General features: G+C 41.1%; 2 protein-coding genes across 3 annotated transcripts in view; one reads left to right on the forward strand and one right to left on the reverse strand.

The window, feature by feature from the left end:
- Positions 1 to 201: 201 nt before the first annotated feature.
- Positions 202 to 19,229, reverse strand: LOC140354456 (importin-13-like). Of its 2 annotated transcripts, XM_072439500.1 has the most exons (23): positions 19,136 to 19,229; positions 18,687 to 18,770; positions 14,115 to 14,240; positions 12,571 to 12,927; positions 11,937 to 12,190; positions 9,599 to 9,739; positions 9,366 to 9,507; positions 9,115 to 9,281; positions 8,784 to 8,904; positions 8,549 to 8,696; positions 8,288 to 8,469; positions 8,054 to 8,080; positions 7,811 to 7,945; positions 6,552 to 6,704; positions 6,340 to 6,420; positions 6,108 to 6,245; positions 5,886 to 5,982; positions 4,461 to 4,513; positions 2,599 to 2,665; positions 2,427 to 2,485; positions 2,258 to 2,347; positions 2,002 to 2,183; positions 202 to 1,928 (listed from the first exon to the last, which is right to left on the reverse strand). In XM_072439500.1, the coding sequence occupies exons 2-23, from the start codon at positions 18,753 to 18,755 to the stop codon at positions 1,832 to 1,834; spliced, it is 2,886 nt and encodes a 961-aa protein (XP_072295601.1). In that variant the 5' UTR covers positions 18,756 to 18,770; positions 19,136 to 19,229; the 3' UTR covers positions 202 to 1,831. The 2 variants fall into 2 exon arrangements, 1 of the variants encoding a protein (XP_072295601.1); XR_011925970.1 differs by lacking the exons at positions 202 to 1,928; positions 4,461 to 4,513 and having other exon boundaries at positions 2,066 to 2,183.
- Positions 19,230 to 20,096: 867 nt separating this feature from the next.
- The window catches only part of LOC140353510 (uncharacterized), a 9,850-nt gene continuing 6,543 nt past the window's right edge, over positions 20,097 to 23,403 (forward strand). Inside the window, exons 1-2 of the mRNA XM_072438084.1 lie at positions 20,097 to 20,160; positions 23,028 to 23,312. Coding sequence (XP_072294185.1) covers positions 20,097 to 20,160; positions 23,028 to 23,312 — 349 coding nt within the window. The remainder of the gene's footprint in view (positions 20,161 to 23,027; positions 23,313 to 23,403) is intronic.

The raw sequence follows: 23,403 nt of genomic DNA on the forward strand, positions 1-23,403 counted from the left end.
AATCATGGTTAAGTAAAATAGAAGTATTTTAGATAATGAATACATTTTAACCGTTTGTTTGATTCATACTAATACTAGTTTAAGTTTGTGTCATTCCATTTCATCAGGAGCCAAAAACCCTTCAATAACACTCAATAACACTCAATAACACAACACTCAATAACACTCAATAACACTCAATAACACTCAATAACACTACAATTGCGTTCTTAGATATATTTAATAAATTAAAGCCAAGGTACAAAAACAATGTACATTTTATCTCGCCCTCCCGTTTACCCCTAACAAAAACTGTGACAACCACCACGTTCTACTCATCGATGCAGAGCAAAGGTAGAGCCACCGTTTATTCACAGTTTTATTTGATCTAACTGGCAGGACAGCTGATTCAAAGTCTACATATTCCAGGCATCTACAGTATGCCTTTGCCCCGGGACCCAGATAGACACCCCCCACAAAACACATATACATGCTACATGTTTGCAGGCACCTTGGATAAGACAGAAGGATTAGACTGAGAATAAGTTAGAGCACATAGTAGTACATTTCAATGCTGACTGAGAGCTAATAGATATCCACTGGTCTTTCTACTTTATACAACCATCACGTCACTTCACCCACAATATCTTACAAGAACAGTTAAGCAAAGATTTGTGTTACTCCAAATGCATTTCTCTATTAACTCCTAATCCTTCTCGGTCCGCTCCAAGGCAGTAACCCAAAACCTTTGGGTCCTTACTCATTTAAGCATAAGGGCAACAGTCGGTGTAGAATAGATAATAACAGATGAAATTTGATCAATGACTGGCCCTTTAATGATAAGATATGTGTACTCGAGTAGTGATAAAATACAATATGCCTGGTCAGATGCTGAGTAGTATAAATGAATATAGTAAAACAAAAGCTCTTTGCTAAAACAATAGGGGTAACCTATGAATTGGTAGGTCCATTATAAGTGCACAAGTGAAAAGGGTGTGCACATTACCATTCACACAGGCATCCATCCATCCATCCACACGGCTATAAACACACAAGTGTTCAGTAATAATAATTTACACATTTGATTCATTTTTGCAGGATTACAGTTACTAACCAGTCCAACTAATTTCTCACAAGTCCCTTTTTTGTTACTGTAATATTATCTTTGAGCTACAATGAAGTCCTCTAGTGTAAAAGTACCTCGAAAAATGATGCATTTGGGACCATTAGTCCAGTAGTCCCAAACAGTCTGGTTAACTCCACTCATACCATCAGGAGGCCAGTCGAACTAAAGTAACGGTCACCAGAAATGATTTGGCAAATGCAGGCAACAGGGGATAAACCCTGTTGGAAGAATAGCAATTTGTTCTGTTATTTATTTTTTCCTTCTCTGAACTTTTGGCATACTTCTTCCCATTAGCAGCAGAACTGACAACCTCCATACATTTATATGTGTATATATATATATGTAGAGTACACGAATATAATTCATTTGAAGTAGCTACGTATGATACCACTACCATTTCATATCAATGCTAATCACTAGGAAACAACCTCAGTACCACGGGAAGATCTAGAAAGGCATAACAAGAAGATAGGAGACATAAGGCAGCATGCTGGGACTGCTGCTCCCCCTAAAGACTTGGAAATAACAATCAGAAGAAACCGAAGCAGAGGGCTGCGTCCCAAAAGCCACAGTGGATAATAGGTCGTGGGGGTCAGATCTCGTCCTGCAGTGAGTGGAGTATTGTAATTACAATCATTTCATGGTGTCTTCTGAGGTGTGGTAACTGCTGTGGGATCCAGCTCTTTGCAGAGGGCAGAGGTCATGATTGGACACTTTAAAGTAATGTCAGTACTCGGCAGCATACTCTGTCCCATGAAGCCCTCTGCACAGTAGCGTAAACTCCTTCACCATCTCCTTCACCTTCCGTTTGTTTACTCGTTCTCTGTGGAGGCACGAGACAAAGATGAATAACATGATGAGATTACTAAGATTACATACTAGAGGGCACTAGTGACCTGAGTATCTGCTGACAGAAGCGGTCTTTCTGCTCAGTTGTGACCCGTGAAGAGGGAAAACCAGGCGGCTGCAGCGTCTCCTTTAGCCAAACACTCAGCAGTGCAAAGCAGTGCTTGTTCAGGGCAAATAGCACTTCTGCAAACTGATCCATCAAGCTGCGAGATGCTCCACCTCCAATGCCCTGAAGATAAAAAACAGTAACGTTTAGTAACAATTAGAATGAGACTCCTGCTTTTTTTCCCAGAGGCAACCCACCTCCAACACCGCCTGGAGCAGAAGTTTTCCCTCTTGCTCGACTAGTCTGGCCACTGGGGGCACATCATAGCAGTGGGGTAACAGTTCCGTCTACAGAAAAAATCAAAAGAACATGTAGATATGCCCACAAATGATCACTCATGTCTGAAACATTGTGTAATAAGCTCACAAAGAAGAAGCAAGTTGACTTGACAGTCGGAGCCTCCGGAAACTTTAGCGACAGGATGCCTACGGGAGGGACACAAACATCAAGGTTAGAGTGGTGCCAGTTTATATTCCTGAAGAACATTTTGTATCACAGAAGATGATCATCATTTATATTACTGGATAATAACACTCACCACAATGGAACACTGCCTTCACATCCAGACTTTCAGACAAGAATAAATCGGGTTTTCGCTTGAGAGCCTAAAAGGGACACGAGACACTTAACAGTAGGTCAAAGCCAAGTTTTACTACATCACAAAATTAAACCTCAGCTAGTACATTCAAGTATCCCCCTTCAGCCTGGTAGAAAGATCTGACTGAAACAAAGGACCGAGGACAAATCTGTCCACCAGGCTACAACTGCAACTATCCAAACAATTATCCAATGAAAAAAGTATAACAAACAAATTGCAAAAAGTTAAACTATAAAATCATTAGAAAGTCAAACTAAAGGTAATGATGACTTTGGCATTGTTGCTTTAATTCAATTATACTTGTAGAATTACTTTTTCTTGTGTTTGGTTGACTGGACTGAATGCAACAGAAGTGAGTAATTAACATGTGCAGATAAATACAACTGATCTTGTAATAATGAACTCATTCAGATGGAGGAGAGGGAGAGAGATGAAGAGCAGATCTATCCAAAGATCGAAAACAAAGAGTAGAATGAGGACAGAAGACAAAAATATAAACAGGAGAGCCATACGCCAATTTGACTCAACGGATTAATATTAACTTAATATTAATTCATTTGGGCTCCAATTGGCTCTGGACTGGAATGATCTAAACAGGGTACGGCTGGGAGACTTTCTGATATGGTAAACTATACTTGAATAATGCCTCGTTTGGGAGATTTGTCCTCTGCATTTGACCCACTCTTAAATAACCCTGGGGCCCCCAGTCAGGAGCAGTGGGCCCTAACCCATATATAAATCTAGGCCTGGTCGGGACCATCTTAGCTGGAGGATTGTAGCTATTGTGCAAGCAGACTCTGCACAGAACAGCATGGTCAGCCCGGGAGTTGAACTCACACCTTATTGCGGTGAAGCCACCATCTCAAACTACTTCCACGATATTCGCTTGCGCTGTAATATTTACTACTCATGGAATCAGTGAGTGTCAATGAGAAAATTCGACCTCTCAGGTCTTGTGTTCAACATTCTGCTCCATTTGCACAAGAGCAAAGTCTGTACATCAAACATCAAGATTGGTTCAGGCGCCTCTGAAGATGCAACCCTGGAAACTACTTTGCTCTAACCCACACTATCGAGATGAAATGCCTATAATAACAGAGGTTAACGTAACATTTTCCCACACGCATTATAGTCTGGAAGCGGGTCCTGCATCCCACTAGGATGCTTTCAGCATTTGCACTACAAATAAGAGATTTGACATTTGACAGTTGTCTGATCCCAGACCCTCCTGCATTCCAACAGGAAGTAGGAGGGACTGGATTTTGAGAACTCAAGAAATAGTTTAGAAGCTATGCAAACTGGAATATTGGGAATATTGGTAATAGTGATAATTTTTGCATTAAAGTATGCAAATAAAATTGGATTCAAGTAAAACACAGTATTATCTTCCAGTTAAAAATGGTAAAATAAGGTAAAACAACATAAGTACTGTGCCCTCATGGTTTATTCACTTTTTGTGCGATACCTCAAAAAAGACATTTACTTGTCTGTTTATGGTCATCAACATATAATAAACAAACATAAAATTATATGGATATATTTTTTAATTTCACTCCCTTCTATCCTATAAAATGATTTATTGTGTGTATAACCTGCAGCGAACTATTTGTTTTGTGTTAAAGTGACTCTTTGACTCCACAGCACTTAAAGATGTCCCTTGTATGTCATTCCATTGTCTCGCATTTATGATGGGCCCCTTAGGGCCCAGAGGACAGGGAGAGGGGTAGACAGAGAAACAGGAAGAAATCAAGAAAAGAGAGAGAGAAACCCAAAGTGAATGAAATAAGAAACCAAAAACACACCTGAGCTTGGAGTTGCATAAATGAATCAACAATATCAGGATGATCCCTGGGTCCTAAAATATAATAAAGATGAAACTTAAGAAATCATAAAAGACTAAGAATAATATACAAACAGCAACTGAATAGATTCAACAGTCATGTGGAAATAAAAAAACTAAAAATATCTCATAGAAATAATCACACGCGTATAAGGAACAAAGGGGAGAAGGGGCATATGAAGCTTTGGCAGAGTCTTTGAAGAACAGACCAACCAAAAACAAAAACAGGCAGAGGACAGAGACATGGGACTGTCTGGAAGAAATCAAAGAAATAACGAGAGAAACAGAACCAACCTAAAGAAACAAAAGTGGGTTTGGAGTGGGAACCCAGGAGGCACCTCTGCTACTGTTTGAGTTTAAAAAAGGGCACCAGACCTGGACGAGCCCTTGAACCTGTTCCCCAGCCGCACCGCTCATTACATAGTACAGTGCTTCTGGGGTCAGATTACAAACAAGGGTCCATTCAGAAAGATCCCCTTTTATTCAAAGAGAAATATTTCATAACAAACACACAGAGTTAACAGTGATAGGGTGTCGGTCCTCCCTTTTGCTGGACACAAACTACAGAAGCTCTAAAATAGTGTTTGAAACATTGTCTGACAAAGATCAAATGTGTCTGTAGTGAGCATCCAGCTGTAGTTGTTCCCAGACTCCAAACTGTTTTCTTGACTTAAACCCTGCCGCTCTTAACCACACTGAACCCCAGGTACATGTCTTATTGAGCAGGCTGCACAGGCTGCACGCCTCTGTGACAGCCGGCTGAATAAGTGTGTGCTTTGGTATCTCCCCACATTGTCCAGGGCACCTGCTCAGAGAAAGGAGTTTAGAGGAAGTGAGGCAGCCATTACCAGTGAACGCAGGAGGACAGGCACAAAACAGAAAGGGAAAAACGGAGGAACCCGAGGCCCAGGGGACACCATGCATTAGAAAAAGCTTCAACAAAGCAAGTTTCTAATCATGTGAAGTGTGCATTAGGCATTCAAATGTTCTTTCTAATACACAATCATAGGTGTAACGCTTACAGTGGGTATTACAATATTGATCTCAAATGCATTGATCTGAAAGTCAATAGTTTGTGCAAAAGAAATAGAGCCCTGTGCTGATCCCGTCTCAGAGAGACCCTTTGTGGCCGCAGTTACATTAATGAGTAATGAGAAAACGTCTAAAGGTCACTGGTCACGAGTCCAGTGACCTCATTCTCATGGACGCCAGGCACAAAGCAAATCAGTCTAGGAATATGAAGAACATTTGCAGTGATTTATAAATGTGTTGAGGTGTGTGATCACATTTTCCTTTTTTTCCCTGTAAATATTTGCGATGCATGCAGATGGTTTGTAAAATAGGAAGCACATTCAGAGTTCCGGCCGGTCCATGCTGTACCCCCTACCTTGCTGGAAGATGGACAATGTTACTGAGGTAACATGCTCAAACAGAGCCTTGATGGGTGGGAAGTCGTTTGTCTCACTGGCAAAGATATGTACCATCTGAAAAAAGCAATACACATTTTACCTACATATCAACATCCATAAAACATATTGTGAAGGTAAAATAAATGACATGGGGTGCAATAACCATTAAAGCAGACAGGAGAACAAAAAAGGAATGGCACCTGTCGAGTGAGGTCTAGGGCTGAGGCTTGAGGGACGGTGCTGTACATCTGTCCGAGCATCTCACTGAGCTGAGAAACCATCGGTGCAAAGTCATGAAGAAGAGTCTTTACTGACTTCTCAAAGATCGCACACACCGCCTTCAACACAAGATCAGATTTAGCAACGGATTTTCCAGTAATAGTAGTTTCCATTTGACTGAAGGCAAAGTAGATGGCTCTGACAAAACCTTACCTCTACTACTTGTGAGTCATTGAGCCACTTGCTGAGTACCTTTTGTATAAGAGCAAAAACCTGTTGCAAAACTACTACCACCTGAAAGCAAAAAATACAGAAAAACACAACACATTTCAAGTCCAGTCTTTGTACTTCAACAATGAGATTGGAATTCAAGTCAGTTGTGATTCTCATACACAAACACATATCTTGTTTGTGCAAGGACTGACCGGGTTGGGACCAGGTGGTTGTGGAGTGGACTTGACAGGAGGCGCAGAGCCATCCACTGAGTCATCGTCCTGTTTGCTGATGTCCAGCGTCGTAAACAGGTTGGACAGCAAACCCAGAATGTGGATAATGGCTAGTTTATTGGATGGATTTGGCTGAAAAACAAAATAATTATATATTTAATCTTTTCTGGAATATAAACAGCAGCAAATGATTAGAAGCAAACAAACTAGTTGTAAACAAACAATATATAACTGGTCTGTAAAGGACAAGAATGGTCTTTGTGTCTTCAAGGGCGACACTAAAGGTATGAGGTCATCCACTTTTGAACGTTCAACCCCATTACATTTTTAACCTAAAGGTCTAACCACTAGGTGCCACTATACATCATTTTCTAGACACAGGCAGTCAATTTCATAGTCTGATGTAATGGCAATAGATCAAAAAGCCAGACTGAAAACAAATGAGAACGGGAGGAAGTGAGAAGAGATGGATGTGCTACAATAGTGCGAGTGTGTGTGCATATTGTGAGAATGAACTGACAAAGATAAAAAGGCTTCAGGGATGGAATCAGCAAATATTAAATCAAGTATTTTTAGATGATGTCCTTGCTTTATTTATATCTGCAAGCTCGATGGCCTACAAATCAGCTGACATTTGAGAAGGGAAAATTGATGCTCTCAGACTACAGTCCAGGCATCAGTTACACAACAAGTCATTTGTGATATGGATTTAAATTGTACAATTCTCTTGAATTTCTAAAGATTCCTTCAGTCGAGCTCTCTAATATCACTTGAACAACTTATAACTGTCTAATGAAATGAAATGAAATATGTTACATGCTCAGTAGTAGTATTTCCCTTTGATTCTGTTTAACCTGCCAAATCTGTACAATTATTTAGGTAATACAAAGACCTTTGCAAACAACTAAATGTATTATGTAGAGTCTTGTAATTACAGCCTTCTCTCAAATGTAAATATCAATGTGTGTTTCATATGATCTTGATTTAAAAAAAAGGAATAGCTCATTTAAAGGCTCGACAGAAAAAAACAAATCACTATCAAATCTTTTCCCCAAATGGTCCCAGTCTTTCTGCCCCTCTGTATGAATCATTTGCCCAAAACACCAGGTCAAAACCATCTGGTCCCGCAGAGAAATGTTCTACCGCAGTGACACCACGCCGACACGAGCGCTGCTCTGATTGGTCCGACACCAACTGTGCGCGGCTTTGTTGTTTATGTGTCATTTGTGCGCTCGTACCGTTTCATCCGCAAGTTTCTCGAGCTGCTGAATGTAAGGGGTGATGAGGGAGTGAAGGTTCCTCAAGATGTCCCCCACCGGGAGAGCAGAGAGCAGGAAGCCTAGTGCCTGCATCAGCCACATACACTGACTTGTCTGAAAGTGAGGAATGACATGTAATACTCCAAACGGCACAGTACGTTTTGGTTTTTTTACCTTAAACCTCCCCCCCCCAAAAAAAAATAACCCAGAATATTCACTTACCTTGTGGATTTGTTTTATAAGCACCTCCTTGAAAAAAGATAGAACAAGAAAATTATTATTGTCTTTCAAACCTTCAAAACACATACCTCTTTTTTATAGTGTGAAAATTATCTACAAAAGATGATTGCCCATTGTCACTTTCCACACATCATTTTGTGTAGTTTTGCCAAAACGAAGACATTTCACAAATGCAAGATCCATAATTTGTCTTGTATGTCAACTCTTGAGCCGTACCTGAGAAACAGCTACTATATTTGTTGCGTAGGGTGGCAGGTCGTATTTACACTCTCTACAGATTTTCTTTAAAGTAGAGACTGAAGATACAGAGAGGTCGGGGTTTCCTAAGGCCTGGAGCACCAAAGGCAGTACACTGCTGAGCATCACTGGGTGGTCCGCCAACCACTCAGCCAGAGCACCTAGGAAAGGTTTAGACACTCAGTAAGATGACCTGCTCTGTAGACTGTAATATGGTTGATCTATGCTGCCTTTTCTTACCGATAGTGAACATGACTGTGTCAGCGAGTTGCACATTGTTGATACTTATTCTGGGGATGAGTCCTATTAACCCGGGAATAACATCGGAGTAATTCACATCTATTGTCTCGGCTATGGACTGGAAGCCATAGAGCAAAGCCTCTGTGTGCTAAAGGAAACATCAAAGTCAAGTAAAACTGAATATTAATCAAAGTAATTGTACTAAAGTACTTTGTGTATACTCTGTCTAACCCACCTGCCATGATGTGGGTTGTTCAGTGTTGGTCAGCAGCCTTCCTAGTTTGTCATAGAGGTTACTTAGCAGCTCAGCTCCCAGCATTTCATAAACATACATGAGAGTGTCAGAGATGTCCACCCTGAAAGACATTCACACACCCTCTTGAAACAGTATCTAGCAATTTCACTGCCAAGCAGTTTGTGCTTTCTCAGCAGAGTCTGGGAGTCAATTAGAGAAAAACACACTCATTTACTGAACAATCTTCCTGTCAGGAAGCTATTTTTGAAACACTAAGGGGAAGAACATGTAGTGTACAAAATACTGATATTGGGTCAGAATAATTTTGTACCGGTAAATTCTGAACTGTTCCTTATCGTCAGAGGACCACGAGGCATACTCCTCATCTGAAGGAAACTGTGCTTTATGAAGCAGCACATCCACCAGCTGAAAATAGACTGGCCTGTAGACCTGCAGATACACCGTCTGCTTGTCCGACTCAAAAGACATGATTTCATCCTGCCAAAGGAAGACAGAAATAACATTTTGAGTGCCAGACGACTAGACCTTTTTAACAAACACACAAATACCCTAAATACTTACTTGTAACGTGTACCAAAAAGTTAGTGTTAGAGAACTGGTAGTTTCGTTAACTGGATAATGGCCTGGAATGCCAGTACAAAACATGATCATGTTTACTAAAGCCAGGAAGCTCTGCCAGTGGTCCACCTGCTCTAGAAGAGCTCTTCATATCCAAAAGATGAAAGAATCAAGAGATAAATAAGTCATAATTAGATATTACATAAATACATAGGTTTGAATGACAAGGCACAAACCTGGAGTGGTTCTCCCCAAGTGTGACAGCGATCCTGCAGATGCCATGACACGTCTCCATGTCTCCAGTCTGAACCGCCTCTTGGAGCTGATCCTGGAGGGCGAGTACTTGGGGAACCATTTTCAGTAAAGTGTTTGTGTATCTGTATTGGGAAAAACACAGGGAATTAATGGTAAACAATGTTCCACTACAGACTTCCATTACTTATGAAACAGGTCTAATTTAACATTTTTATAATTAGCTAAAAATCAATTGCCGACCCCTGTCAGAGGATTTTCAGAGATATATTGTCTGATTTTACTCTGACCTCAAAACAAACATGAGTCAATACGGATATTGGTTCATTTGAACTGCGCCACACTTTGCAGCTGTCAGTTATCATTCTGTCTTCTTACTGCTGTCTCAGCCATCTTTAATTAACCTCACTTCAGCTCAGACACATGTGCTGACATTTACATTTCAGAGAGAACAACTGAGAATCCTCGCTACCCAGGAAAGGGTCAGGTCTGTTCAAGTTAAAATATCACAGAAATCCTGCGGTCACCCGTGATGACAAGAGTGAAAGGGTGACATTTTAGAGGGAGCTGTGTGCCTGAATGTCGCAGCGGATGTGGTGTTCAGCTGTGAGCATGAGCCACACAACATGTGTCAGCCTCAGGGGCTGGAGCAAGCTCTGCTTTGTCTTTGAGAGGCACATCAGGAGCAGTATGAATATTCATCAATGACACAACAAGGTTGTGTGACTTTATCATGAATTCATCTATTAAAGAGGCTCATAAAACCACAGTATAACAGCCCGCAGCATTAAAGACAATACAAACGATTAAAATCAAAACAAAGAGGAAATTATGACTCATATAAGTCTCAGATCTGTCAGAGAAATTCATTTCCTATGACAGCCTGAGGTACTGTTTTTTTTTCCCCCAGGTACTTTTAAAAATCGGCTCATATATCTGTGGTTGTACTTTCCACAGCTTAAAATTCCAAAACAGCAGCCCACATTATCTGAGCGTTCTCCGCAGAGAGCTCCGCCCACTAAGTGATGTGACTCTAACAAAAAGGTTGGGGACTTTGTATTCAAAGACATTGTATTGTTTCAGCTGTTCAAACTGCTCTGTGAAGAGGCTCGACTAAATGCACTTAACTTACTGTGGGTGTGTAGCTGCTGTGCACTCAGAAAATCATTTATTTTTAACAAGGCACTTTAGAACTGCAGGTTGTGTAATCTAATCTTTAAAGACGGGGGCTTCCTGAGAGTATGATTAGATTAAATATACAAAATGAATGTGTATGTATTTTCTTATTCATCTTAAACATGGCATTAGGGACTTTGACCTAAGACACTGCTGCATTTCCCTCTGATCCAACTAACAATAATTTTTTTACAGCGTATTATACTTTGTCTCCCTCCTCCTCCTTAATAATCAACCCCCCTCCCTGTCACACTTCCCGTCTCCCACCCCTGAGCCCCTCTGCAATTACTGCAATGCACTCAGAGGATGGGGAAATAGGTTGCCAGGCAACAGGATGCAGCTGGACCAATGGCATCCCCCAAATGAGTTCATGGTAATGACTTTAAACAGAAAGCAAACATGGGAAAAGCATGTACCATAAGAAATAAGATTAGGTTATATATTATGTAAAATAAATAGTACTATTCAAAACCATACTTGCCCTTATTTATGAACCACTGCACAAGAGTCATTAAGCTTTACCTAGGTAAACAATACAATGTTTTCCTGCCATCTCCACAGTAAAGCAGTGACAGCGCTGCAGTCCGCAGGAATGCAGCATCACAATATTGTATTTTCTTATTTGCCCACAGCTGAATCTGTCACTTCTCTTTCAGCACCTTTTCATTTGGCACATCCCATCATCTGGGTCGTCTTTCCCTCCAGGAAAGGACTAATGGGTGTCTACTGTGTCTGAATCAACCAGGGCGCAATGACATCTCCCTACATCTGTAACCATAGCAACAGTAGCGGACCGGGAAATGCTGTCAGCGCTTTTGATGAACCCTCCTCCTGGCTCCTCCATGCACACCCAGTGCCCCCCCCGTCCAATATCTCAACTGCCACTTTTAAACATCACCATGACTGTGTAAATATGTTTCTGGGACAGCCTTTCATATTTAAAATGTTTACAGAAATTCTATATTCTTTTGGTCATCATTATTTTTATCAACTGAAAATCACTTTATTCTTATCTTGAGTTTTCTTGCATTTTTTGCACTTGAATTATGAGCTCCCATGACAAGTAAATATCTCTCTAATATCTACCATATGAAGAACAATTAATGTCCATCTTATATTACCACACACAGAGACACACAAGCGCACCTTTGGGAATCGGGCTGCGAGATGGCATTGACTATTGCCTCTACAGCCGTGTCGAAGAGCTCCGGGTCAGACAGGGCGCTGAAGCAATCGTGCACCAGGCTCTCACTCTCATTTATAGGCACATCCAGCAGCACCCACGACGACAGGCAGCGCAGCACCCGAGCCTTCACTGCCCCGGGACTATCTGTCCTCCGCAGCAGCTGCTGAAGCAGAGGACACACTGACCCCCACTCTTTCCCCAAGGCACTTCGAACCTGAAGCCAGAAAGAAACTCTTTTTGACAGGGCAGACAAATACAAAATGTTTATATTGTTTATATTGCTGACCTAATGGGTTGTCAAAAACAATTGATACCCAGACAAATTCAATACTAAAACTAGTAGAGTACAAATACAACTAGATAGGTAATGATACTATGAAATGTAAAGTCTCTATTTCAGAAGTATGTCCATATGGTAAAAAAATACATATTATTTTGTCATGCGTCTTGCATAACTGTCAAACTATTTAAAATGAATAACAAAAATGGGTTTTGCTGCAATGGGTTTGCAGGTTTCGAGCAATTTCCTTAGAATATCAATAGTTGTAATTATTGTATCATGACAATAATCTCTGCACCTGTGGCCGTCCTCACCTGTCCCTTGCGGTACTGAGGCAGTCGGCTCGTCTGAAACTCTTCGGGGAGCACCGTGAGCAGCTCAAGCAGAGCGAGGCAGCGCGCTCGCCCGTCCACCCCACCGCCCTCCTCCTGAAACACTCGCACCATCTCCGACACAGCACTGGGCCAGGCCTCAGGCATCGTGTTCAGGGCCAGAGAGGCCAGCGCCACACACAGCCGGGTCAGCACTATCTTGGAGCCGCTGGAGAAGCAGGCGATTTGTGAAAACAGCTGGGTTTTCAGAGATTCGTACTGGTCTGTGGGAATGTCTGACCAGTAGCGAGAGATCTTGGTGTGGAGCGCACTGGCCCCAAAGTACTGGATCTCCGGCACCTGTGGCAAGAGGGAAAAACAAGTGCATAACTAAAACATTAGCTTTAACAGTTGTAGAAACTGTAACAGTTGTAGAAAAAGATTCAGTTCTAATAATCTGGACACTGTTTTAGAAAAACAAAAGTGAAAACAACTGCTTTTTTTCCTACAATGGAACACTCCTGGACAAATGAGGGCTTACACTGATGAGCTTTAACAGTTCAATGTTTAAAATGTAGTGTATGTAGTAGAGCTGGGTTGAAAAAAATCAATTTCCGATTTTTAATCGATTCGCATATTAATGACCGATTTTCGATTCGTACGTCCAAAGATCGATTTTTTTTTTATTTAAAAAAATTTTTAAAAAAAATTCAATTTTTAAAAAAAAATTAAAAAAATATATAGATATTTTTTAAAAAATGCTCAACGTTTACATTTTATACTTCCAGTTTCAGTACTGGCAGTGTGTGAGCAGTTTTAAAATAAAAATGCTTTTGGTAGCAACCGCTTTTGGGTGAATTCTTAATTATTTTCAAGCATAATAATAATGCACTGGTTAGTGTCCCAGTAAGAATCCACTGTTGCAGATGTAGTCACCTCAATGATGTCCTCCATTTATTGTCCTGAATTATCTTTCTTGAAGGTAGATTGACCCTTAACCTTTTCATCAGTCTTCCAGCCATCAGTAACTACCAATACTTGTAAGATTTGCTGTTTAATATTGATATAATACTAGTTTTAATATGTTGCTTCTCTACACAGTCATGAAGTGAAGGAAACGGTTCAAATACATTTTTCATTTTTAATAACATTAACCCCCGGATCGAATCGAAATCGGATCAAATTGGAAATCAGATCAAAATCGAATCGGATAGGATCTGAGAAAATTGGAAAAAATCGATTTTGAAACGTAAAAATTAGAATCGAATCGATTCTTGAAATATGAATCGAAACCCAGCTCTAGTATGTAGGAAGGATTTTATGGTTCATAAACCTTTAAATGTCACAGTGACATTAACATTGGTAATGCAGATTTAATCACAACTTAAAATATGTTTTACATGCAGCTGAAGTTGTTTGCATTTAGTTAAAGCTGATTAACTAATCAGAGAGAAAGAGGCTTTGGGTTGCTGGCTTCCCAGCATCTCAATGTTATTTATGAGTAGGCTACACATACGACCTTTATGTTAATCATTGAGACACTGTACCTTGTCCGGGCCGAGGAGAGCCCAACAAAACTGCCAGGCCTGAGGTGAGACCTGAGCCTGCATCAGCCATTTCTGCGCCAGATTTTTGTTGTCTATGTTTGGGTCATAGTAAAGCTGATGGAGGGCCTGGAATGGACAAGAAGCACATAATAATAATAATAATAATAATAATAATAATAATAATAATAATAATAATAATAATAATAATACTGATGATGATAATGATAATAATGATGATGATAATGATGATGAAAATGATTTGGACTTGTAATGCACTTCACAGACTGCATTACTAGACTCTGAAAGTGCTACACTTTAGTCATTATTAATTCAATTAATTCACTTCATACTTCTAAAATAACTTCTGAAGCTACAGCTGAGACTGACAGAAGCGAGGCTGGCAATCTCTGACAACCACCAATCATTCACGCGCTCACATTCCACCACATACTAAGATGGGTCCTCATCATTGACACAAGGACATAGCGGTGGTCAAGTGCTCTAGCCACTAAGCCACTGTCCTTTACACTTGTCTGGAAAATCAAAGTTCATGTTGAGGTGTGTGAATTTGGCAGTAATCAGGTAAAACCAGGACAAACAGTTTATGTCAGAAATGTGGTGAAGGCGAGAACATTGACCTGAAAATAGCACCACTTTCTGAGGCATAGTTCAAAGTAATTCGAGAAGTCGAGCGCAAGGAGAAAGCAGGAGATGATGCCATGAGAAGAAAAAAAACGCAGGAAGAACGGGCGTGGGAGAGTGAAATAAAATACGGGCATAGGGAGCATTAATTAAACAGCCACCTCTAATCCTGTCAGAAGATCTAGTCTGGTCTAAGCATAGCGCCACTAATAAGCCCCTTTTTTGTCTCTCTCAAGCACATGCAAAAGCTCACTGAACTTAAAACCACTGGCAACTGGCTCCAATCGTCTCTAAGGCAGCACGGGAGAATAACCCATTCTGCGTACTTATGATTCTTGCCTTTCCCTGAAGCCTGATCACATCTATTCAGCTACAGGCAGCCGTCCTACTTTTTCCTATTACCAAGGTTTCCCTCAAGCCACAGCCGTCCATCCAGCAATGTACAACACTGTGTCTTCATTTTCTTAAGACACTGTAACAGGCAGGATTAATGACCGTGGTCCCACCATGATGAGATGGGTACAATGCTGTAGCTCCGGAGATGAATATCAATATTACATCAATGGCTACCAAAGGCGGGGAGTGTCAGGTGGTGCTCGCTTGTTGTTAGCCATCCTGTCGTGAGTGTAGCCCACAGTTGGCGAAGATTTTTATCTTACTGTAAAGAGTTGGCTCTGAACATGGTGTTAATGAGGTGGTTTTAACATGTGCAGAGCTTAAAATAGATCATGGAAGATGTAGGTACAGTAATCCACAGATAAAACATTACCCTGCATGTAATATTAACTGAACTTTAATGTAATATTGGAATAAACATACAAAAACTATACTATTCAACAAAGGACAAATGAAAGATTTGGCAGAAATAAGTGACTCTTCTCATATATAATTGAACAATCAAAATGATTTCCATGAATATTTTGTTGTGAAAGTTGTTTACTGCCTAGGCACCATAATCTTTTAATAGGAGACTGTGATATTGACTTCAAAGAATCATTACTGTGGTCCACAGTCCAATGGCAAACCTTTGTGTCAAATTTTAAATTGTGCCATGTCTTTATCCGCCTGCGCCCGTCCTCCCGAGGATTATTATCAAAGAAACAAAACAGTCTGCTCATTTGGTGGCTTTAATATTCTCAGAATCAGCCAGTCATTCTACAGCCAGCTCATTATAATAAATTCTCCCAATTATTACACATTCTTAATGCATTGCAGAAAAAGCAGAAACCCAGAGGAGGTTCCTCTCTCTGAAAGCCCATGTTAACCTGGGCACGCTGTTGGCAGCCACTGTCTAAGGTCATTATTATCAGGCTGTGCTTCATCAGTAAGAGGAAGACACACTGGTGTTGTGGTGCTTTGTAGCAGGGTCCACCATCTGTTCACACCCCACACAACAGGAGATGGTGTGACTCTATTTCTAATGAGCCCTGGGTTAACTATGTAGCAGAGGTGTCCTATAATAGGAAGAAGCACAATATACTTTGTTTATAGATTATAACATGATTATAAGACAACATAACTCACACATGTCGTTAACATCACAAGAAAAATAATTTAGGAAACGTATCTTACAAAGAAAGGCTGTATAGTACCCACTGCAAGACTGCAAATGTGTAATTAATTGTTACCTACGTAAAAATACCCTTACTAGTTACGAAAAGCACAGCACCAGTAATTATCAACAATTCCTCCCTTATTACCTTTCTGGCCCACAATTTCATCCATTGAACAAATGATCAAAAAGCAGAAGATGGAAATGGCAAAAAGCCCAAATGTGTCTTATTATGATTACATTTCTTGGCAATGAAAGTCTAATGACAAATTCATAAATCCACCTTTATTTAACATTACCTGAGCCCATGAGTTTAGCCCGTCTAAGAAAAACAGGCACTTACAAAAGTGTTCAAATCCATCGGTTGTGTACAATGCTGAAATATAATGAGCCTGTGATAATGCACTGCAGGATGTGACAATGTGCTACTTTGTTTTAAGAGACAGGATTGAACAAAGCGCTTTTTTCTACACACATACTGGAGCAGGGACCATCATCTCGAACATGTTACACAAAGAAGACCGATGTCTGACATAATTCATGTAAGGAAATGGCTCACAGTATGATGAGAAATTAGGACCGTTGTCATAGCAATTAACAATTTAAAACAAAATGATATCTTTATAATGTTGCATTTCCATGGGTTTCAGCTTACTGCTTATAGACGACATTTTGGGGACTTGTTTTGAATTGTACATTTCTGTCAAAGTAATAATCCTCATTTTTACATCATCCTGAAACACATGAACAACAGGGGAAAGATGGATGTATTGAACATGGCCATTCCCATAGGGTAAGGTGATGTATATTGGTATAATCATGGTGAGTCACTAAAGTTATTTTATATGTTGTAAGATATTCACAACTGGAAAGTGGTTCCCTTTCTACAGTTTTGATCAGTTGTGGCACAGTCCGCCTAACCCATCCTTCACCTAACCCATCCTTCACCTAACCCATCCTGCACCTAACCCATCCTTCACCTAACCCATCCTTCACCTAACCCATCCTTCACCTAACCCAACCCATCCTGCACCTAACCTAACCCATCCTGCACCTAACCTAACCCATCCTGCACCTAACCTATCCTGCACCTAACCTATCCTGCACCTAACCTATCCTGCACCTAACCTATCCTTAACCTAACCCATCCTTCACCTAACCCATCCTTCACCTAACCCATCCTTCACCTAACCCATCCTTCACCTAACCCAACCCATCCTGCACCTAACCTAACCCATCCTGCACCTAACCTAACCCATCCTGCACCTAACCTATCCTGCACCTAACCTATCCTGCACCTAACCTATCCTGCACCTAACCTATCCTGCACCTAACCTATCCTGCACCTAACCTATCCTTCACCTAACCCATCCTTCACCTAACCCATCCTTCACCTAACCCATCCTTCACCTAACCCATCCTTCACCTAACCCATCCTTCACCTAACCCAACCCATCCTGCACCTAACCTAACCCATCCTGCACCTAACCCATCCTGCACCTAACCCATCCTGCACCTAACCCATCCTGCACCTAACCTATCCTGCACCTAACCTATCCTGCACCTAACCTATCCTGCACCTAACCTATCCTTCACCTAACCCATCCTTCACCTAACCCATCCTTCACCTAACCCATCCTTCACCTAACCCAACCCATCCTGCACCTAACCTAACCCATCCTGCACCTAACCCATCCTGCACCTAACCTATCCTGCACCTAACCTATCCTGCACCTAACCTATCCTGCACCTAACCTATCCTTCACCTAACCCATCCTTCACCTAACCCATCCTTCACCTAACCCATCCTTCACCTAACCCATCCTTCACCTAACCTATCCTGCACCTAACCTATCCTTCACCTAACCCATCCTTCACCTAACCCATCCTTCACCGAACCTAACCGAACCTAACCCATCCTTCACCTAACCCATCCTTCACCTAACCTATCCTTCACCTAACCCATCCTGCACCTAACCCATCCTGCACCTAACCCATCCTGCACCTAACCCATCCTGCACCTAACCCATCCTGCACCTAACCCATGCACCCTCTACCTCACCACTGCACGGTCCCTTCACCGCACCCTCCTCATCTTCTCCCTCGTGCCTCAGCCGATGACCACCCATGAGGGAGATTTATCACAGCAACACGGCGCACCCACAACGCACCCACAATCACAACACATGACGTGAACCAGACAAAAGCGTTTAGTTGTTCGTAGACAGCGCAACCTTTTGGATATTGGTGATGTTTTGAACACGTGATGTTCAACATAATAATGCCATAACAGTTGGTATTGCATAAACGTATTGAATAAACGCATGCTCACATATCATGTTTCACTTCTTTAGCTGTCCAAATGTAGACTCACTGACCTTCTCTACGTTTTCCACGGTGAAGTCCAGGGCGTCCGGTGTGATGACTGTCCTCCCCGGTGTCTCCATGTCGCGGACACGGAGCTGTCAAACCAGCAAAGACGAGCGGCACATGCAAGAGCACAGGATCAGCTTTAAACTCGGGCTTTCCACCTCACATCACATCCCAACTGTTCAACCTCAGGCACCGCGCCCGCAACATACCAACAGGCTCAGTTTTGGTTAAATTGTGACACCAGATGCTAACCGGCTGCTAACATTAGCTCACTGACACCACGGGAAATGCAATAGCAACAGCTATCTGTGCTAGCGCAACTAGCTACCGTGGGTTAGCATGCATACGGTCTGTGCAGCTGTATTAGCGAACTGCGCGCGTGACAGTATTATTATAACGAGTAAAGTCCACAGTTGGGACACGCGAGGTGAGAAAAAGCAGGATAACTCCGCACCTTTGTGTCCTCCTCCGTCGGTATGAGACGATGCTGCGGCTCAGTCTCTTCTGCCTCTGCTCCGTCACCAGAGCCTGCGCCGCACAACAATGTGCGTTCATTGTCTGGACTCTGTTATTAGAAGAAATACGTGCAATCAGACACAACATACACACTGCAGAGGGAGAAAGCAGAAGATATGGAGATGAATGCTGCATTTTTTTTATAAACATTTGATTTATTGTTTATATATAAGATTAAATAAAAACATATCAGACTGAGTAGAACAGTGAACACAATGTATGTGACAATGCATTTATTTTACTGTGCAATAATTTAATAGGCTGCCATTTTATTATGATTTTAATTTCGATTTTAATTTAAAGGAACTCTATATCAGATTTAGTAATAGAGCAACAGTGCCACCAGGCGTCCGTATGAAGTAACTGTCAGACGATAAACTTTATTGTTAATAGTTTAGTATCTGATATCAATGTAACACAATTATAAATACATGATCATAAAAAAAAACAATAGCTCCACTTTTTTATTCCTTTTCTTATTTTATTTAAGTTGTTTTCTACGTTTAATTTGGAAGGTTTTTTTTTTTTTTTTACGGGTTGGAATCTTACTCTCAAGACAAAATACAACGTGAGCAACAGAACTAACATTTATTTTGTAATCACACGAAAATATGATGTTACATGTGCTAGTTTGGGCTTTTTGTGCGACCCCTCTTCAAGCAAGTCTATTTCGCCCGGAGAACACGTGGCAGAGGAAAGAGGAGGCGCGCGCTCGGAGGACGCGCGAGCCTCAGATCATGCCTCAGATCCACGCGCATGACGCACGCAGACGCCGGTCCCACAGCCGCGTGAGGGGGCTTCACCGCGCGCGTGAACACAGCAGACAAGTCCGTATGAAGACGGTGTAAAAAGAGTCCTTTACTCGTTACTTTGCGTTTGGGTTTGAGAGCGCGTGGATGATGGAGCGAACACTCTGCGTCTTCTTCACGCTGCTGCTGCTCGTGCTGTCAGCGGCTTCAGGCGGTAAGAAACAACATTTAACATTTAAAACATTTTAACTTAGACCTACCCGACTATCAGATATATCCACTTTGTCTACTACTACTATTGTCTACTACTCAATTAGTTGTATTCATTTCGTGTTTTTATATACAAGTACTTTTTCTTATTTGTTTGTGAAATCTTAGGTTAGACATTCAGCCTGATAATAAAATGATAGCCTATTATAAAAGAAACATTGTTGACACAGCACGGTCAGTTTGTGTGTGTGTGTGTGTGTCTGTGTGTGTGTGTGTGTATGTGTGTGTCTGTGTCTGTGTGTGTGTGTGTGTTCTTACATTGTATTTGTCTTTGTAATTTGACTCGTGAATCTGTTTTAACCCTTTTATCGTTTTGTTTAACACAAATAGAGCACTTTGTTCACTGTAAAGTACCAGTTGGAATGGTTGTACTGTATTGTATATGGTATTGAGCTTCATGATATCACAATGTTAGTATGTCTGTGAGGCACAAGTCACTAGACCTAAGTTAATAGTAAGTTGTCAGTTATGAAAAGAGCTAATGAACTGATATTGTTTTCACCATTGTTGCTTAGACACGTGACACTCATCTGATAATGGTTCATGTGTTGTTATGTGAGTTATTGTTACAATGGTTACTTATTATGTATTGTTATTTTGTTATTTCCAGCCCCCCAGTAGGCATTATTCTGTAATATTTCCTCTCAGGTCGTGGCCCTTGTTCAAACAATTTCACATTGATCTTTCACAGCTCCGTCAGCCCTCATACCTGCTCCAAACACTCGGCTACCTCTTCCACACTCTCTCCTCTCATATCATTCATATAATAGAGTGTAAAATCACCCTCGTGGCATTTGAAAAGGTTTTATCAGGCAGAAATGTCCCGTCATCTCAGAAGAAGTGGTTCTGAATAGAAAGCAGCATGGCTTGGGCTGGAGGACATTTATTAGTTGTAAATGAGCGGGAAGTACATGGTGATAAATGGCAGCTCTAACTGTGTGCAGCCGCGCCATTGTCATCCTCCACATCCACACTAATTGGGCTCCCTTTTTACTGCTGTATTGGATTTTAAAGCAATGACATTAGACCGAGAGCCGTTCTTTAAATGGTGATCTGACGCAGAGAGTTAATAAAGCCTCGTAAGCTGTAACTAAAGAGTGCACACACAGTTTAGTTCTCTGGGAAGGATATTTCTTGGGAAGGACCATAGATGAACTTTCCAGATGCAAACAGAAGACAAATCATGCCAGCAGTTGACATATTTAAACACTCTTTGTGTATAAAGCATTTGTCGATGGTTAGTTACACATCAGTGCACTTTTAGACACTGCGAATGGTTGTAGCTCCCTGCGATTGCACTGTGACCTAACCAGCAGCAGGGCCTTTTTACAAGAAAGTATAATACATGAGAAGAAGAGAATCAGATTACTACCAATGAAACTTCCCCATTGTGTGGACAAATAAAGGCTTATCTTATCTGCAGCTGTATGAAATGTTGTCATGTAATGTAAGCTCCCGTTGGCCAATGCTGCCTTGTGTGGATTTCACTTTTGATTAAACACTTTTAAACAGCACTTAACTGTCAGCATAGTTTCATATTGTCACTTCCTGTCTTTATTAATATGATCACGCAAAGGAACCACCTGATTCGGACGTCAATGTCTTAATATGTGTGACTGTTGTTTACTACTGGCCTCACAGATCTTGTGAACTGTTTCAATTGTGTTCTATAACTGATTATTATATCTGGCTGTTTGTTCCACCATTGTTTCTCATCAACTGAGGTTTAACAACAGTGATTTGCGCCTTTGAAAGTCACAGCCGACATCTGTTTGTGAAGCAACGATTGGCCTCGTTTTCACTTTGGGGTCACGAAGGAGCACAGCATCAGACTGACTCATACTGTGCAATATCTGTGCGCTGCAGCGGTAACAGTAGTGTCTTTATCAACCTGCCTTCGCACACCCAAACTCACATTTACAGGTAGTTACATGCAAAAAACACAGACACATTTCCGCCGTTTGCCTGGAGCCAACGACACGCTTTTACTTTTAAGTACATTTGAAGCAACCCACTTCTTCTTCTGGTCCATTTTAAAGCCACTGATTAAACTTATTTTATTAGTAATAGTTAGGATTTGAATAGTCATTTGATGCATATTATTTAATTAAGTATAAGCCTAATAATAATTGTAAGATTAATAGCCCTTATTTGTACACTTTGTTGTATTACTAAATTCTGTAATCTTGTGTAATTCTTTCACATTACGGCAATAAATGTTTCGTTGTAACAGTATTTATTTCAGTGCATGTTCGCGGTAGGTCTCTGTCTGTGTGTTTGTATCACAGAGTTCAAATAGGTCCCTTTCAGTGCTGTTTCCGTTCCCTCCGTCTTCAAACCAGGCTGATGAGCTTTGCAGTTGATTATGGAAGTAATCAAAGGCTTCGTGGCAGCATGTTTCCCAGCAATAATCACATTACTTTGTGTTAGAGGCTCTGGTCCCTGTCAAAGTGGAGAAGGAATAATTATTTGTACTGAGTCTGGCACATTATATGAAAGATCACTGGATTAGAGTCAAATGTGACACACAGGATGAAGCAAAGATTTGGAACATTTATTCATTTCTGTGTTTCTCTACATCGTTGTATTTCTTTTTTTGTCCTCATTTGATTCCCCTGTATGAGCTTTTGCTGTATGGACATTTCAAAATTGTTGTACATTGATTTATGTGGATCTGTCTTCGAGTGTTTCTCTTTCTCCTCTTGAAACAATAACTACAAAATAAATCCGCAGATCTCTTGAGTTCCGGTATTGTACATGAGTATAGTAGTTAACGTTGCACTAAGCCGTAGTGCTAATACTTCTATCCAGCCCTCAACATAGTCCATTATGAGTGTATAATTGCTGCTTTTCACCCTCCAGATAATGAGACCTCTCTGACCGGCACAGTGGCCCCAGAAGGTCCAGCTGCTCCTGGTACAGACTCGGCTCCTGCGACTGTGGCTGTGGCTGCAGGACCTGAGTCTGGATCTAGTGCAGAGGAAAGTGGTCAAGTCACTGTGTCCAACAATAACACACAGTCCACTCCTAGCAGCGCTTTCAACGGGACGACAGAGGAAGAGGAGATCCCTTTGATACCACGGAACACGTCCAGCAGTGAGTTTCCACCTACATGTTTGTTTGTTTGTTTCGATACTAAAAATAAGTTTAGCAGGAAGAAAAGGTGCCGGTGGTTGATAATGAAGCT

The sequence above is a fragment of the Eucyclogobius newberryi genome, unplaced genomic scaffold (genome assembly GCF_026437365.1).
Source record: "Eucyclogobius newberryi isolate DKJ021-1_F unplaced genomic scaffold, fEucNew1.0.hap1 SCAF_9, whole genome shotgun sequence".
Classification (NCBI taxonomy): domain Eukaryota; kingdom Metazoa; phylum Chordata; class Actinopteri; order Gobiiformes; family Gobiidae; genus Eucyclogobius; species Eucyclogobius newberryi.